We start from the raw sequence: 16773 nt of genomic DNA, 5'->3' as shown, positions 1-16773 counted from the left end.
ATGGAGAGACAGTGGCAAGACGTTGCTCCTCGGCCAATCAAATTGTCTGTTCGCACGGTCTCGCCGCTGCCTTACCACTCTACTCGGTAAGTGTAATCCGGCTCTTAGATCGACAAAAGAGCATGTCCTTTCTCGATCTATCTAACTAGATGTGTAGATAGAGAATCTAGATGTATCTAACAAATTTCATATTTTTCACAGTGTAGCACAAGCTACGGCAACCGTAGCAAAAGCTATGGAAACTATAGCAGAAGCTACGGCAACCGTAGCAGAAGCTACGGCAACTGTAGCAGAAGCTACGACTGCTATAGCAGAAGCTACGGCAACTGTGGCAGAAGCTACGGCAACTGTAGCAGAAGCTACGGCAACTGTAGCAGAAGCTATGGCAACTGTAGCAGAAGCTACGGCAACTGTAGCAGAAGCTACGGCAACTGTAGCAGAAGCTACGGCAACTGTAGCAGAAGCTATGGCAACTGTAGCAGAAGCTACGGCAACTGTAGCAGAAGCTACGGCAACTGTAGCAGAAGCTACGGCAACTGTAGCAGAAGCTATGGCAACTGTAGCAGAAGCTACGGCAACTGTAGCAGAAGCTACGGCAACTGTAGCAGACGCTACGGCAACTGTAGCAGACGCTACGGCAACTGTAGCAGAAGCTACGACAACAGTTGTAGCAGAAGCTACGACAACTGTAGCAAAAGCTACGGCAACTATAGCAGAAGCTACGACAACAGCTGTAGCAAAAGCTACGACAATAGTTGAAGCAGCAGCTACGGTTGCTGTTTTAGAAGCTACAACAGCTGTAGCAGATGCAATGACAAATCACTGTAGCAGATACGACAACAATTACTGTAGATAATACTTAAGTTTTACGAGTTCAAACCAGAAAAAAATTGACATAGTCGGACCTCTTGCAAAAATAATTATTGTTGTAACTTGTAAGTAAAAAAAATAATACAAATATGCTTTGATAAAATTACTTCAATTAGAATCAATTAAGTTAACACTTAACTAGATTAGCTACTGATTGAGTTATTAGAGGCGGAATTATAAAATTATTTATTAAAACTAATATAACATAACTAGATTTCGATTATTCACCAAATTGCAATAATTGTTAAATATTATAAGTTGTGCGAAGACTATACAAGCTGTTTTAAAATTATATTATGATTTAACTTTATACTTTTATTAAAATCATACAAATTACAATAATAATTCTAACATAATATTTCAAGAAACTTAAATGCGTTCACATTACACTAATACAAAGGCAACCTCAAATTATTATTGAATATTAACTACCTACTACTTAGGTTTTATATATTTTTTAGATATTATAATTTTATTATATTGGGGTAGATAGGAACACAAATAATAGGTACTTAATTGATTAATTTACGGGTAGTTATACAATTTCAGCAAGTTTGACGTCTGTCACCTCAGTCCACCCGTGACCACGGCCGCTGCAGCGCGGCGCTGGAAAGCACCCGAAACGTTAAGAACGAAATCCGTACCGCAAGTGATTAAAACATTTATTATATTCTAATATTCGAATTTATATCTTTCTTAAGTTGTTGTTTACCTACATACGTTACCATGGACAAGAAATCTAGTAGGTACTAGATATAGTTACTATCAGACGACCTCTGTGGCTCAGTGGGTGGGCTGTCGGTCGGCTCAAGCCGGGGGTCACGGGCTCGAATCCCGCCGACGGAACAAAAAGTTTTCAAAGTTCCTGGGTCATGGATGTGTATCATATAATAAAAATCTTAAATATATGTATAGTATAAAAAGTATTATTTATATATTTCCGTTGTCTGGTACCCGTAACACAAGTCCTTCAGGTACTTACCACGGGGCCAGACTGACGTGGTGTGAAGCGTCCATAGATATTATAGTATTATTTATATCAGGGAAACTGATTTACATTCAAAAGAACTACTCTGGTGTAGTTTTTTTTAATTTGCTGTAGTAATGACGAACCCAGCCGACAAATCTTGACTAACCTTGATAATATAATCCGATCAAATAACGAAAGTACGTAATCAGTTGATGGATCAATTCCTCTGATAATGCTTAAGACAGATGAGAATCCTTCATTCTTCGATCATAATTTAAATTATTCATTTAGCAATGTTAAGTTTCTATTCACCCTGTACATCAGAAGCATTGATTCGTTCAAACGAGTATAAAAGAGAAGCATGCTTCATGAAAAGATATTCCGGAAAGACTCGGTCAACTAAAAATTCAGTCCCCACTTAAACCTAGAAGCGACGGCCTGATCGTTATGCTCACCTTCTCTAGGGTTCATTTATTAAAATCCTAACTTATTTTATTCCATACTCTAATATTTTTATTAGCAATGTCGTTTCTTCGAGAATATAGTCTAGATAAATGCGATCTGCCGACTCTGTTCTCAAACGTATCGGTCATGTTGAGATGCGTTACTTTAAACATTTATCAAGATGCGAAACGTAAGTGTGCACGCATGAATCATTTAGAGAAAACATTTTCCAACGCGGGAATCGAACCTACGGCCCTCAAGTCAAGAGCCAATGCCCTCAACAATTTAGCACTTGCCTCTATAGATTTCCCATAGAAACAGGCGCCTAGTCAACTTCTGCGTGTCAGTTTGTACAATATTTAGCTAATTACGTTATCAACGCAACTGAAAACCGACGAGACAGACGTTTTTTTTATTCGTGTTCGTAGTTTAGTTAGATTTTAATAATTCCTTCTTCGTTTGTATTTTTCAATTGATTTTACGTCAGAATCGCACTGACCTACTCGTCAAAACAATATAGTGCTTTTCATCGCGAAACTAGTGTGAAACATGATGTGCGGTGATTACTATACTCGCATCATCAAATTGGCGAAAATAAATACAACCTATTATTTCATAATTTCATTCATTTCAGGATCTCCACTCTGGGCGTACTGCCTAACCTACATTACAGTCGTGGCATATCTCTATACTTACATCCTGTCGACCAGCTGGTTCGTGTTTGTGCGGTGCAGACAGACCGGCGACCTGGTGTCTGCCTCTGTCATCTTCTCCGAGGGCTGCAACAGCTGCACTTGCATAACCAAGTTCATTGTCATGAACGTCCATAGGTATATTATTACATATACCTACATCACAGCCGTGGCGTATCTCTACAGCTTTATCCTGTCGACCAGCTGGTTCGTGTTCGTGCGGTGCAGACAGACGGGCGACCTCCGCCTCCGTCATCTCTGAGGGCTGCAACAGCTGCACTTAAATCACCAAGTTCATCGTCATAAACGGCAATAGCTGGTATAGTATATTACTCCCACTCCTCTACTATACCTTTCTTCTGATTTATTTCTTTGCTGGTCCCAAGATTACGAGCCTGAGTGCGAGTATTCTTAGACTTTAGAGGGTTTTTTGATCATGTAGGATTGAAACAAAAAACATGATCAAAGTCGGCCCACCCGTCTGGAAGCTACGAGTACGATGCCACGGATAGACACTGTATACAGACAGACAGACACATCAAACTTATAACACCCTGTTTTCTTACTAAACTTTTCTATTTTGCCACATATTCTTTTGACTTTTTTAACAAGTAATGATTGCTTTTAGGAAAATACTTTGCGAGCTGGTTAGCCGTTATTTGGACTGCGATGCTCAAGTGGTTCCCGGAAGTAGGTTCCATCAAAATCTGATGAAGCATACGAGGATTGTAAAGAAACGCGCTTTGGGTATATTCTTCGCTCTGATGGGTATCACCGCTTTGTTCATATTGCGGAGCCAAGTCAGACCAGGGCGTCATCTCCCCCAAGATATTTATGTAATGTATGGTAAGTACTTTTATGGTCACTTGATATTGCAATATGACGAGATGACATTTTAAAATGAGGCATCCAAAACTGGAAATTATCCACCACACAAGAAGATTCGAAATTATGTTTTAATTTTGAATGGCTCAATTAAAATGCAAAATTTGCCTCATTATGTTGCAATGTGACCGTTCTGACCGTTTATAGGTAATTTAGTACCTGTTTAGTCACAACATTTACTTAATAAAAACAATTTTTGTGATCATTTGATCAAGTACTATATTAATATTTCTACAAACAGACCGTTTGTAATCTAATTATGGACTAAAAACACTGTACATATTCTACTACGTACATACGTCCATTATATTTTATTTGTAGGTTTAGAACCAACATTCGAGACGCCAAACTATGAGATGTCGTTATTCCTTATGGTATTATGTCTGGCTGTATGTGTATACGAAATCGCTGTAGTTAAAGCTCTCGTCGTAATCATGGTTGGTTACATTGAATCACAGCTCCTAGCACTGAGCGAAGAATGTGCCAATATTTGGGATGATACTAAAACATCCATAGACGATAATCGAGGTAAAGATAATAAAATAATAAACAAAGAAGTAGAACTCAAACTAAAGAATATAGTTCGATTTCATGTAATCAACATAAATAATTTGAACGATTTCGATGAATTCTACAGATTCATATCGTTTGCGGATTTCACTTTAATAGGAGCAGCTATAATTTCAGAACTACTTGGGAAATTGGAGAATACTTTTTTGGATCTACCGTACACTTTTCTTCAGATATACATAGATTGTTACATTGGTCAGAGACTGTCGGATGCGATAAGTAGATTTGAAAACGCAGTGTACGAGTGCAGGTGGGAAAATTTTAATGCCAAGAATATGAAGACGGTGCTTCTGTTACTGAAGATGTCCCAAAAGACAGCAACTGTTACAGCCGGGGGAATCACTCCATTGAACTATATAACCTTGATGTCAGTCATCAAATCTACTTACTCTGCTTACACTACTCTAAGATCATCAGTCTCTTAATTTGGGCATTATAATGTTTAACTTAGTAATGTCATTTTAAATCTTGCACCACATTTTTTTACCACTTTTAGGCTGCATTTCCACCAGAGCTGAGCGGAGCTGTGTTGCGAGGAATGTGTTTTTGAGAACCAATATCGCCGCGGTGAGCGATGTCATGGCAAAGTCATGTGATTGAAGCGATTCTATTGGTTTTCAAAAACACATTTCTCGCAACACAGCTCCGCTCAGCTCTGGTGGAAAGGCAGCCTTAATCCACTTCTTTATCATAACTTGTATAATATATTATGTGCATAAGTAGATTTTGTAGCAAAGTCGTGTGTTTCAAGTAGTTAAAATAATTGCCAGTGGCTCAATGAAATAAAAAAGTAATTGCGAAATTAATCATTTATATGGATGATGTCCCAAGGTACTGATGGCGAGGTGCGAAGGTGAAAAATTAATTGTCACGGTAATTATATTAATTGACATGATATAAAATATTAATTTAATAAAAATTAAATAATTTAAGCATATTTCTATCCATCATAGAACTTTCTTTCTATCTTTTTTCTAGTCCACATTAATTTTAACAATTTTTGGCAATTATTGATGATCATTAAAAATGAGTTTTATGATTATGTCTTTTAATTCTTTATAAACATTTTTACCATCATTTTATCATGATATTCAAATGTCCTAGCCTAGCCAATTTCTAAAATCACATATTCTTAGCCTCTATAGGCATAATTATTGTGTAGTGGTATAATATTATTTAGTTGCTCTTCCGTTTATAATATAAAATGATAGGCTTACGAACTTAATAGACGAATATTACTCGTACAAATGATAAACGTATATATAAACAAAAGTCTAATTATACATTAGGAAGAGCAGTTAGAACGTACTTACTACTTAGTAGTTAGTACATACCTCTATATAGTGAGATTCAATGTGAGCATAGGATGAAAAAAGAGTACCATATTAATTGTAACAATAGTTTTTAATCTAATATATAAAATTCTCGTGAGTCGTGTCACAGTGTTTGTGCGCGAACTCCTCCATAACAGCTCAACCGATTTTAATGAAATTATTTATGTATGTACGTTCGTTAGGCCTGAGAATAGGTTTTGTATCTAATTTCAAATTGATACTAGAAATAATTTATATGGTGTTACAACATTAGCCGGGTCAACTAGTTTTATCCATACTAATATTATAAATGCGAAAGTGTGTCTGTCTGTCTGTCTCTCTGTTACCTCTTCACGCCCTAACCGCTGAACCGATTTCACTGAAATTTGTCATGGAGATACTTCGAGTCCCGGGAAAGGACATAGGAAACTTTTTGTTCCGAAAAAAGTAACGATTCCCGCAAGATAAACGAATTATGGCGCAACGGAGTTGCGGGCATCAACTGGTTATACAATAAACGTTTGTTTTACGGATAAACGGGATAGGAAAAATGAGCATTACTCAGTTAGAGGGAAAGTTTTCACCGTTATAAAGGCTGAAATAGTTTTTCTTTTAAATAAATTAGGATCAAAATAATAATACCTTTTAAAATATAGAGCTTTATTGTAAAATTTTACTTAATAGCCGATTTCAGAGTTGTATATGTTGAATAGGTAAATCTAATGACAGTCGCGAAGGAAACAAAACTCAAATCCATGAAACCCCCTGCTGATATCCTCATAACTCTCTGCGCATTCATCAGTATCAACAGCACAGTCTTCTTGTTTGAAGTGTCAAAGTTTTCCCATTTACTCCCATATATTGCCTTTATAAATACTTCATTGGCATCAATAATTTTCTGACCAACAACGCAATCTATAAACAGAGCTACCATAGTAAAATTAGCTTGTAAAAAAGTATTATTAAGACCAGCCAACAGCTCCGCAATAACTGCAAATGTTATTGAAGTTATATCTACTACTCTAGCGCTTCTTACATTAGCTTCCAATAAGTTAATGAGATCCTTATTTTTTATATGCAGTTGAGCTATATCTCTTAGCTGTTGTGTGATATATTTGTTGATGGATCGCTCTTGGATTTTAAATATATCTTTCTTATTCTTTCCTTTTCGAGGGAAGAACTGATTGCGATCATTCCAAAGGCCCCTTAGTTCCTTCGCCATAGCTAGTAAGTGTGCTTCAGTGTATCCGTATAAGATAAGATTCAATGCTTTAATACTTGCTACCATATAGCCGGAAAAGAATACGGCGCCTGCTTTTAAAAACATTGCTATTTCGTAATTGGGAGACTCGTATAATGGTTCTAGACCTGGAAAAAATTACATTTATTTAGTATTTACAATATAATATGATGAAATTAAAAAAGTTTTGCATTAATTACAAAAAACTCTAGGAAAGAAAAGTGTTTGTTAACCTAATAACATTACTGTCAATGAAAATTGAAATGAAGAAACATAAATAATGCAATCAAACTGACCATAAATTATAAGAAAATCTTGTGAGGAATTTTTATCACTTATAATAAATGGATATAGAATATAAATCACAGCGTTCACAAAGAGCACCGTCCAAATGGTCAGAGCGCGTTTTTTGATCATCCTCAAATATTTTTGCAAGTTTCTAAAATAGCGTGTCCCTCTAATCACTGATTTATCACATTCTAAATACTTTTCCACTATGTATTCCATTCTTCCCCTAAAAAATAGACATAAAAAAGTAAGAACTGTATAAGAGCTTGTGATAAACATTTGTAGCGTGATAGTATTTTGGAAAGGCTTATTTCGAAAGAAAAATGTTATGAAAAAGAAGTATCTTCCTGGTTCATCACCAGGAAGATACTTCTTTTTCATAACATTTTTCTTCTATCTGTTTTCAAGATTTAGAAACAGACAAATCATGGTTATTGTAGTTCAATATTACCTTAATTTGGTAACTTACCCAAACATTTTAAAATACAGGAAATATGTAAGACCTGTGAAGCTACACATCCCCAGAGAGAACTCAATGCTTGCCGCTGTAAAGTCTTTGGTTTCCAAACATCGGATGAACACAAACCATGCCATAGATATCTGGTAAACGTAGACATAGCTAATAAAGCAAAACCCAGCTATAATATTAACTACCAAGGGAACACCTGAATCAGAAATTAAAATTTTAAAGTACATGAAGATATTAAGGAGGCAGAAAGTAAGTTAATATTATTACCACCAATCGAAGCCCTAAACCTTAATAGAAGACCCAAGAAGTCGACAAGAGTAAGGGTCAATTTAGACCGCAACGCGACGCGTAGATGCATTTTCTTTTGTATGGATTTGACAGATTTGCAAGAAGTATCAACTCTCACTTCTCACGCTATTGAAATCTGTCAATTCAGTACAAATTTAGACGACGCGTTGTGGTCTGAATTGATCCTAAGTTAACTCAAAAGACAATGACGCATTCCAAAAAATAATGTTTACTTGAAAAATATTCTTACTTAACTTTAAAAATTAATCGTTGGCAATTTTTAATAAGCAGAAAGGCTCCTTACGTTCTTTACTTCCATCTATATTTATTGTGGCTTTTCGGAATATAAATGCTAGATTTTTTATCGAAGTCTCCAAGTCTGAATATTCTAAACTGAACTGGCGTATGTTTAGCATTTTTGTAAAGGTTTCTTTACACCACGGTGCCATAATATTTTATATATGATACATACGGTAGCTTGACACTGATACCAGAGTTAACTGCGCAAGCGACTAATTTACTTTAATTTGTTATTGTTAACTTCAGTGCATTACTTTGGCACACATTTTTTCTGTTTATCACTTTGTAACTAACTTTCAATGGTTAGGTTTCTTCTTGTTTTACAACGATAATTTTGCACCCTGTTATCATGATGACAATAACTTTTGACTCCTCTTGCGATTCCGCCTTCAACACTAGGTCACTTAAAAGTTGAGTTTGCTCGTAACGTGGTTTTCTATTTACCTAGATTCTATCTTAAGTCTACATTGAACACTAAAACAATCATTATGAAGTCGATGAAAATTATTTTGTAAATAACTGCTGAACGATACTTCGAACTGTACATTATTACGTTAGCTACGTTATGTTTATTTACTTACTGAAAGGTCATCGCGATTTCCGATATCTTACTAATTGCACTCTTCGCGTTTATGTATGGCAGGTGTTCCTAAACTTTTAACATAATGTAGATTGTAGGATATATAAATCCAACTGTATATTATTTTAGTATTCAGGAGATATAATAACAAAACATTTTAAATTACAAGATATAATATTATAAGTACACCACAACCTCGTATATAACGTTAAATATAAATTGAGATTTATTGAATTTGGACACTCAAGCTCATGAAACAGAAGATTGTAGCGTCGTGTATGCAGAATACGAAGTTTTCATTATAGACATAAAAGTAGCGTAATTTAAAGGAGATATTCCACCGGCAGTTACCTCGATTGGCTTTTGGGAGTTTCTCAGTAGCATCAGCACTATCTTCCTGTTTTTCACGTCAAAATTCTCCCATTTACAATCATAAATAGCATTACAAAATACTTCGTTTGCGTCAGTAAGCTTCTGGCCAATGTAACAATCTATGTAGATTTGCACCACCGTATAAGGTATCTCCAAATATGTGTTTTGCACCTTTCCAAGCAACTCCGATATTATTGCAAAAACTATCATCATGAAATCAACGAATGATATCCATCGATAGAGTTTCTCAAAATCTTGTAAAAGTTTAACACTGTATGCGTGGAATTGCAAAATATTAACCAATTTAAACCTGATTTGTAAATTCATGATTTCTTCACGCGGATGTCCGTCTGTTTGTCTCTCCTCATCGAAACTATTTTGATGCCTCTTGTCGTTTTCTTCGCTTACATCGTTCCAAATTTGCAAGCACTCCTCACTCAGAGCCAATACTTGAGATTCAACATAGCCAATCATAACGATCACAAGGGCTTTGACTGCAGACAATTGGTATACTGCTACTGTAATACTTAGCGCCATAAGAAATAATGATATTTCGTAGTTTGGTGTTTCAAAAGGAGGTTCCAAGCCTGCAAAATACACATTATTTTATAAACTTCTGAATTTGACCAGTCCGATTTTTAGTGCAGCGTTTTGCCTTTGTTTTTAACGTTTTTATGTTCCAGCAAATTTTATATTATACTAGCTTACCCAGCAAACGTTGTTTTGCCATATAAAGTATTGTTGAGGTAAACCTCTTTAGTGTAAGATGGTGTTGGCCGTTCAGATTTTAGAAGATGTTTATTTCCTATGTTTTTGATATTTGACACCTTGTTAGTTTTGAATGTTCTGTTGAATCGTCTAAAGAAAACCAATATATGATTTACTTTATGTACATTGCTTTTTATTAATTTCACAAAGTACTTCATTCCACCGGAGCCGAATTAGGATAGAAAACGACTCCCTGTAAAGGTTATGTGCCCAGAACGTAAGAAGTACTAAAAATATTCATTATGGAATTAAGTAAAATGCAAATCTCAAAGTTGGATGGTACTAACTGGGTGCAGTGGCGATACAGGATGACTGCACTACTGAGAGGTATGGATGGGCTTATCGATATTGTGAATCGTAAAGTTAGTAAGCCAGAGAAGCCAGCAATCAACAGTGGCGATGCTACTGCTGCAGCGGCAATGGCCGAATACAAGAAGAATTTAGGAGAGTACTTGAAACTAGAAAGTACGGCTCTTTTATTGATTACGAACAATATTTCCGATGAAGCATTAGATAAGGTGATCAGGTTTTCAAGTCCAAGTGATGTCTGGGATGAACTACATCGGCTATATGACGGCGTGAACGATGACCGTCTGTATCACGCCTGTACGAGCCTATTTCAGTTAAAGATGGACATCTCAGACGACATTGCGACTCATGTATCCAAAGCGAAGAATTTGTGGCATAATCTAAATCAAGAGCTAGTTAAGGCTGATGATGGGAAGGAGCTGCCAGAAATACTACTTATATGCAAGATTTTGGATACATTGCCGGAAGGATATTTTTCCTTCAAGTCGAGTTGGTTAATGATGTCAAAGAAGGACAGAACTATAGACAATCTGACCAGTCAGCTTTGTGCCCATGAAAGGGCATTGACGACAACCTCCAAGGAAGATACTGGATGCGTGTCAAGATCCACTGGTGAAGCTTTGATTGTTGACCGTACGCGAAGGTCTATAAAGAAAAAACCCAAAGCGTTTAAGTGTCATGGTTGTGGTGAAGTTGGGCACTTCAAGAAGGACTGCCCTAAAAAGGAACGGCGCGGAAAAGCAGGAATGACCAACATGATGGCTGTGCTGGTCAACGTCATTGATTGTAACACGGATCGGGATGAGTGGTACGTTGACAATGGCGCCACACATCACGTTACAATGAGAAGTGACTGGTTCCAGGATTTCGAGCGTTTCCAAGAACCACACATGGTAACCACTGCTGATGGGAAAGTGGTAGATGCGCTAGGAAAGGGTTCGATTCTTATGCAGATAAAGAAAAGAACATTCTTAATGAATGACGTGTGGCTAGTTCCGAAAGTCACGAAGAATCTTTTTTCGGTGCTCTCAGCACATGATATAAACACGGAAAGTTTGTTTACGTCACAAGGCACTACTTGCTCATTTAGCATTAAAGGAGAATTGTGCGTGACTGGAAGTAGACAAAAACATGGCGGTTTGTACAAACTGAACTGTAAACCGATTCAACCCAAGAAAATGGTGATTTTGAATGCAATTGACACGTTACAGCTTTACCACGAACGTATGGGTCATCAGGACAAACGCCATGTGAAGCGAGTAATAGAACGAGAACTTGATGTAAAGGCAAAGGACAGTGGGAGTCTATGCGAAGGATGCATTTTTGGAAAGACACATAGGAAGAAGTTTGGTGTCCGAGTAAAAGCTGTCAGTCCAGGAGAACGCATTCACTCTGATGTATGTGGTCCATTCCCACCAAGTTGTTCGAAGTCTCGGTATTTCGTTATATTCAAAGATGAATTCTCCAAGTACCGTTACGTGTACATCATGAAAAATAAATCGGAAGTACCTGAGTTACTAAGTCTGATGTTAGCAGATGCGAAGGCAGCAGGTCACCGAATTAAGGAATTTCTGAGTGATAACGGAGGCGAATTCGATAATGAAAAAGTACGTAAAGAATTGGACAAGTACGGAATACACCAACGGTTGGTTATGCCTTACACGCCTGAACAGAATGGCATTAGTGAAAGGGAAAACCGCACAATCGTGGAAATGGCTAGAGCAATGATGTATGCACATGAAGAACTTCCTCAAGTTTTATGGGCTGAGTTGGTGAAGACTGCGGTTTACATTTTGAACAGAACAGGCCCAACTTCTGTGGAAGATAAATCCCCATTCGAGCTGTGGTTTGGTAAGAAACCACAAATTAAACATTTGAGGATCGTCGGTTCTACGTGCTACGTGCATATTCCCAAACAAAAAAGGAAGAAAATGCAGAAGAAGGCACAAAAGTGCATCTTTATTGGCTATGACAACGACGATGGGTACAGACTTTGGAACAAGGAATCAAACTCTCTGGTACGATCTCGAGATGTCACATTCGATGAAAGACCCATAGAATCAAAAATTGACTCCGATGGTTCACAAGTGGAGAAAGATTTGACTGACCTGGAAGTTCCTTTATATGTTAGAAGGAAATCTACCTCTAATACTGATGTGAATGAGGACGTACTGGTTGAGAGGCACAGAGACATAGTCCAGGAAGAAAGCCAAGACGCTGTTGAAGCCCCTGTTGCCAGTGATGAGGTAGAATTAGAAAATGTACTTCCAGAGATGCCAGATGAAGATGAATCTATTGAATTAGGGGGGGAGAATGAGGAAAGAGATGAAGAACGAGTCAATGATGAAAATGAAGGGGAGATCATTGAGCAGTTAGCAAGACATGAGATGCGCTTAAGAGACCGCTCTCTCCTCAGACGCCCTGGTAAATTCAATGATTTCGTATCATATGTCGGTACAGATTCCTATGTAGAGCCTAACACGTACAAGGAAGCAATAGCCTGCCCTGATAAGGAGTTGTGGATTAAAGCTATGGAAAGCGAGATTGAATCCCTGAAAGAGAATAAGACATGGATTCTAGACAGGTTACCCAAGAATCGGAAAGCTATTCCATGCAAATGGGTTTATAAGGTAAAGCAAAACCCTGATGGTACAGTCAGCAAGTACAAAGCTCGACTAGTAGTAAAAGGCTTTCGACAAAGAAAGGGAGAAGACTACCACCAGACTTTTAGCCCTGTAGCCAAGATGGCAACAGTCCGAGCGGTATTGAGTATTGCTGCTAGTGAAGGCATGAAACTAAGTCAGTTCGATGTTTCAACAGCTTTTCTTTACGGATCTCTATCAGACGAAGAAATATATATGAAGCAGCCAGAAGGGTATGATGACGGGACGGGTCGAGTCTGCCTGCTAAAGAAAAGTTTATACGGTCTGAAGCAAGCTCCTCGTTGTTAGAACAGGACTATTCTGGATTTCTTCAAGGAAATTGGCTTTGAAGTCAGTGAGGCAGATCCATGCCTCTTCAAAAGAGACATTGGATACGAAAAGCTGATAGTGGCTCTCTATGTCGATGACGGGCTGGTCGCTGGTACAAGTGAAGGTGTAATTGAGAAGTTCCTTGAAAAACTAAAAGAGAGGTTCAAAATTACAACGAAGGCAATCTCGTATTTCCTGGGAATAGAGATAGAAACCAGAGAAGGTGGTGATATAAGAATCCACCAGACAGCTTATGTTAAGAAAATTTTGAAACGGTTTGGAATGCAAGAATGCAGGCCGGTATCCACTCCGATTGTTAAAGAAGAAGTAGTTCAGAAACCAGAGAAGGACGACGACTTTTTTATCAGGAACTACAGGCAAGTGGTTGGTGCACTCGCATATCTGATGGTTGGCACTAGACCCGATATCGCATACGCTGTGAGTGTGGTCTCCAGAAAACTAGAAAATCCCACTCCAACAGACTGCGTAAGGTTGAAGCGCATTCTACGCTATCTGCAGTATGCACCCGATTTGGGAATACTTTACAAAAGGAATTTTAAAAGAGGTAACATAGAATGTTATAGTGACGCCGACCACGGCAGAGATATTGCGACAGGAAGATCTACTTCTGGAGTTCTGTGCCTATATGCTGGTGGAGCAGTATCGTGGCTCAGCCAGAGGCAACAAAGCGTTGCAATATCTACCACAGAAGCCGAGATAGTCGCTGCCAGTGAAGCTGCAAGAGAAAGCATTTGGCTAACTCGTCTTATTGGTAGTTTGGTGAAGACGGAAGGCCTACCTGTACTGTATGTAGACAACGAGGCAGCTGTACGTCTTGCTGAGAACCCTGAGTTTCACAGAAGGACAAAGCACATACGCATTCGGCACTTTTTTGTACGAGAGCTAGTGGCGATTGGAACTATAACTGTGAAGAGGATCAGCACTGAGCTGCAGCTGGCAGATATTTTTACAAAGCCTCTTGCTAGGACTCGGTTTAAACATCTGGCGAACTGTCTTGGCCAGCACATCTAGAGAAGGTGTTGAGGTAAACCTCTTTAGTGTAAGATGGTGTTGGCCGTTCAGATTTTAGAAGATGTTTATTTCCTATGTTTTTGATATTTGACACCTTGTTAGTTTTGAATGTTCTGTTGAATCGTCAAAAGAAAACCAATATATGATTTACTTTATGTACATTGCTTTTTATTAATTTCACAAAGTACTTCATTCCACCGGAGCCGAATTAGGATAGAAAACGACTCCCTGTAAAAAGTATTTCGCCCATATATTTTATTGAAGTGACTAAGAAGTGAATAAGTAATGCACCATGGCAACCTCCATCGCTATCCCGTTATTATTCGTAGCGTCGAACAAACAATGGTCACCGTCAGTCTCGAGTTTTAATAATTTACTATTACTTATTCAACAAATGCACTCATCAATATAAAAAGTAGCCAGTAGCTGATTCTCAGACCTACTGAATGTGCTTATAAAATTTGGTAAAAAATCAGTGAAGCCGTTTCGGAGGAGTACGGTAACATTATGACACGAGAATTTTTTAAATAAGATTCATGTAGGTCTAAGTTCAGCAAGGAGTATTAATAACGATTATTATTATCACTACATACCGTAGACAACGTATAAATCTTCAGGGAAATGTCGTCCAGGTCGTAGCAACGCCATTGATGCATACAAATAAGCGATTCCGACCAAACACATCCACACGCTTAACGCTCGTCTTTTCACCACCTTCAACTGTTTCTGTAGGTTTGTATGAAACCGAGTTTTTGGTGCTACTTTGGTGTCACACTCTAAATATCGACTTATTAGTTCACACATCTCTTCCCTGAAAATAAGATTGATTTAGACATCATTTGCTGCGAATTAGAGTTGCCAAAACTTTTATTGTGTTATTATTTGACATAAGCTACTTCGTATTACAGTTTCCGTACGTTCTCTATAGATGGATATGTTACCTGATTTTATTTATATTATTTAACTGTCCCAAAAAGCTACTTGCAGTACGTAAGTTTGATTTAAATAACGAATTCAGGCCAACTTTTTTTAATTATTCAGTCCCTTAAAAGTAAGCAATTGATCTAACCTGTAATATTTCATGAAAATAAACTTCGTCACACACGTCGAGCTATTTGTTCCAAGTGAGAAGACCACGGAGGCAGCTACCAAATCCCCAGTCTCTTGGCAGCGGACGAAGATGAACCAGTGCATGGAGAATATGTAGACGTAGCAGTAGGCGATGATAGCTGACCATGTCACCAGATACGCACCCATTGGTGGACCTATTCAGGTAAGAAGAACTCTTCTGTTTCTGAAGCTGGGATGGGTTAGGACTTAGAAGCTTATGAAGATGGACTGATTGATGTTTCTTAAGTTCACTAGAAAAAAAGCTATGAATGATACAAGTATAGGATGTACCAAAGGCATTACTAAATTCCTGAGAATAATATTCACTTATGCATTGGTTGAAAAAAAAACACTCTGTATTTAATCAAGGCTGTTAATATTAAGGACAAGCACATTTTTCACACCAAACACTACAACAGCAAAAGGGTGGTTAGAGATGACAAATTCCTTATTTAATTTAGACTATAATATATTTTGTATTTAAACGATAACACAGTTACTTACGTTTGGAATCTTTAAAAATGCTTAACGTCACGTATCTTAACAGCACTGCTATGTTTGAGAATAAGTATGACAAGTCACATCTATCACTGCGAATTTCTTTAAACAGCGACATTATAAAATTGTCTACAAATAGACCTAATTGAAATAACACTTGTATTATAATAATATAGCTTATTTGGTCGCTGTTAAGCATTAGTGTCCTAACCCACATTTTTTTTTGTTGTTAAATTTTGAATGCAGTCTTGTTCTAAAACATTTACAGAACATAACTGCATTCCTAGCTCAATACGTAATTTTTGTGTGGGTTTGTACACGAATGCTTAACAGCGTCCATTTTATAAAAAAAAACACTTCTCATAAGAAAACAACCAGAAAAGCGATATGTCATCGCAAAATCATTGATGGAAATAAAGAACTAATCAATATTGATACTGGAAATAGTATAAAATAAAACTTACAAACACTATAATTAAAATAAACACCATGTTCCAACTAATAATACTCATTTTCATTAATGTAATTAGTACTCACACATAGGCACATAAATTTCACACAGTAAAAGTAGATTTTGTTGTAAAGATGATAAAGAAATGTAAAAGGAGATTTAAGAAGATATTATGTGTTTCAACTACGAGTACTAATTACATATATTCTATTCGACAAAGAAACTATACGAAATTCTCAAAACCTATTATTATTTTTTTGTTATTGCAAGCTAAACATTAGACATAAAAACAGATTAATTGCTTTTCAAATGCACTGTCGACGTATGTGGATTCAATAGTTCTGTCAATAAC

At 37.2% G+C, this 16773-nt stretch overlaps 4 protein-coding genes across 4 annotated transcripts; 2 read left to right on the top strand and 2 right to left on the bottom strand.

The window, feature by feature from the left end:
* The first annotated feature begins 235 nt into the window (after positions 1-235).
* LOC121735640 (putative cell agglutination protein SPAPB2C8.01) lies at positions 236-856 on the top strand. Its single transcript, XM_042126535.1, has one exon. The coding sequence runs from the start codon at positions 236-238 to the stop codon at positions 854-856; it is 621 nt and encodes a 206-aa protein (XP_041982469.1).
* Positions 857-2359: 1503 nt separating this feature from the next.
* On the top strand, positions 2360-4856 carry LOC121735639 (odorant receptor 2a-like). The gene is made up of 4 exons (XM_042126534.1): positions 2360-2474; positions 2919-3114; positions 3605-3822; positions 4183-4856. The coding sequence occupies exons 1-4, from the start codon at positions 2363-2365 to the stop codon at positions 4854-4856; spliced, it is 1200 nt and encodes a 399-aa protein (XP_041982468.1). The 5' UTR covers positions 2360-2362.
* A 1561-nt stretch (positions 4857-6417) lies between these two features.
* Positions 6418-7889, bottom strand: LOC121735638. Its single transcript, XM_042126533.1, has 2 exons — positions 7742-7889; positions 6418-7112 (listed from the first exon to the last, which is right to left on the bottom strand). Exons 1-2 carry the CDS (start codon positions 7887-7889, stop codon positions 6418-6420), a joined length of 843 nt encoding a protein of 280 aa, XP_041982467.1.
* Positions 7890-9131: 1242 nt separating this feature from the next.
* Positions 9132-15619, bottom strand: LOC121735637 (odorant receptor 22c-like). Its single transcript, XM_042126532.1, has 3 exons — positions 15468-15619; positions 14956-15173; positions 9132-9868 (listed from the first exon to the last, which is right to left on the bottom strand). Exons 1-3 carry the CDS (start codon positions 15617-15619, stop codon positions 9159-9161), a joined length of 1080 nt encoding a protein of 359 aa, XP_041982466.1. The 3' UTR covers positions 9132-9158.
* Positions 15620-16773: the final 1154 nt, after the last annotated feature.

The sequence above is a fragment of the Aricia agestis genome, chromosome 17 (genome assembly GCF_905147365.1).
Source record: "Aricia agestis chromosome 17, ilAriAges1.1, whole genome shotgun sequence".
NCBI classification, from domain to species: Eukaryota; Metazoa; Arthropoda; class Insecta; order Lepidoptera; family Lycaenidae; genus Aricia; species Aricia agestis.
This window is presented reverse-complemented; position numbering and strand designations above follow the sequence as displayed.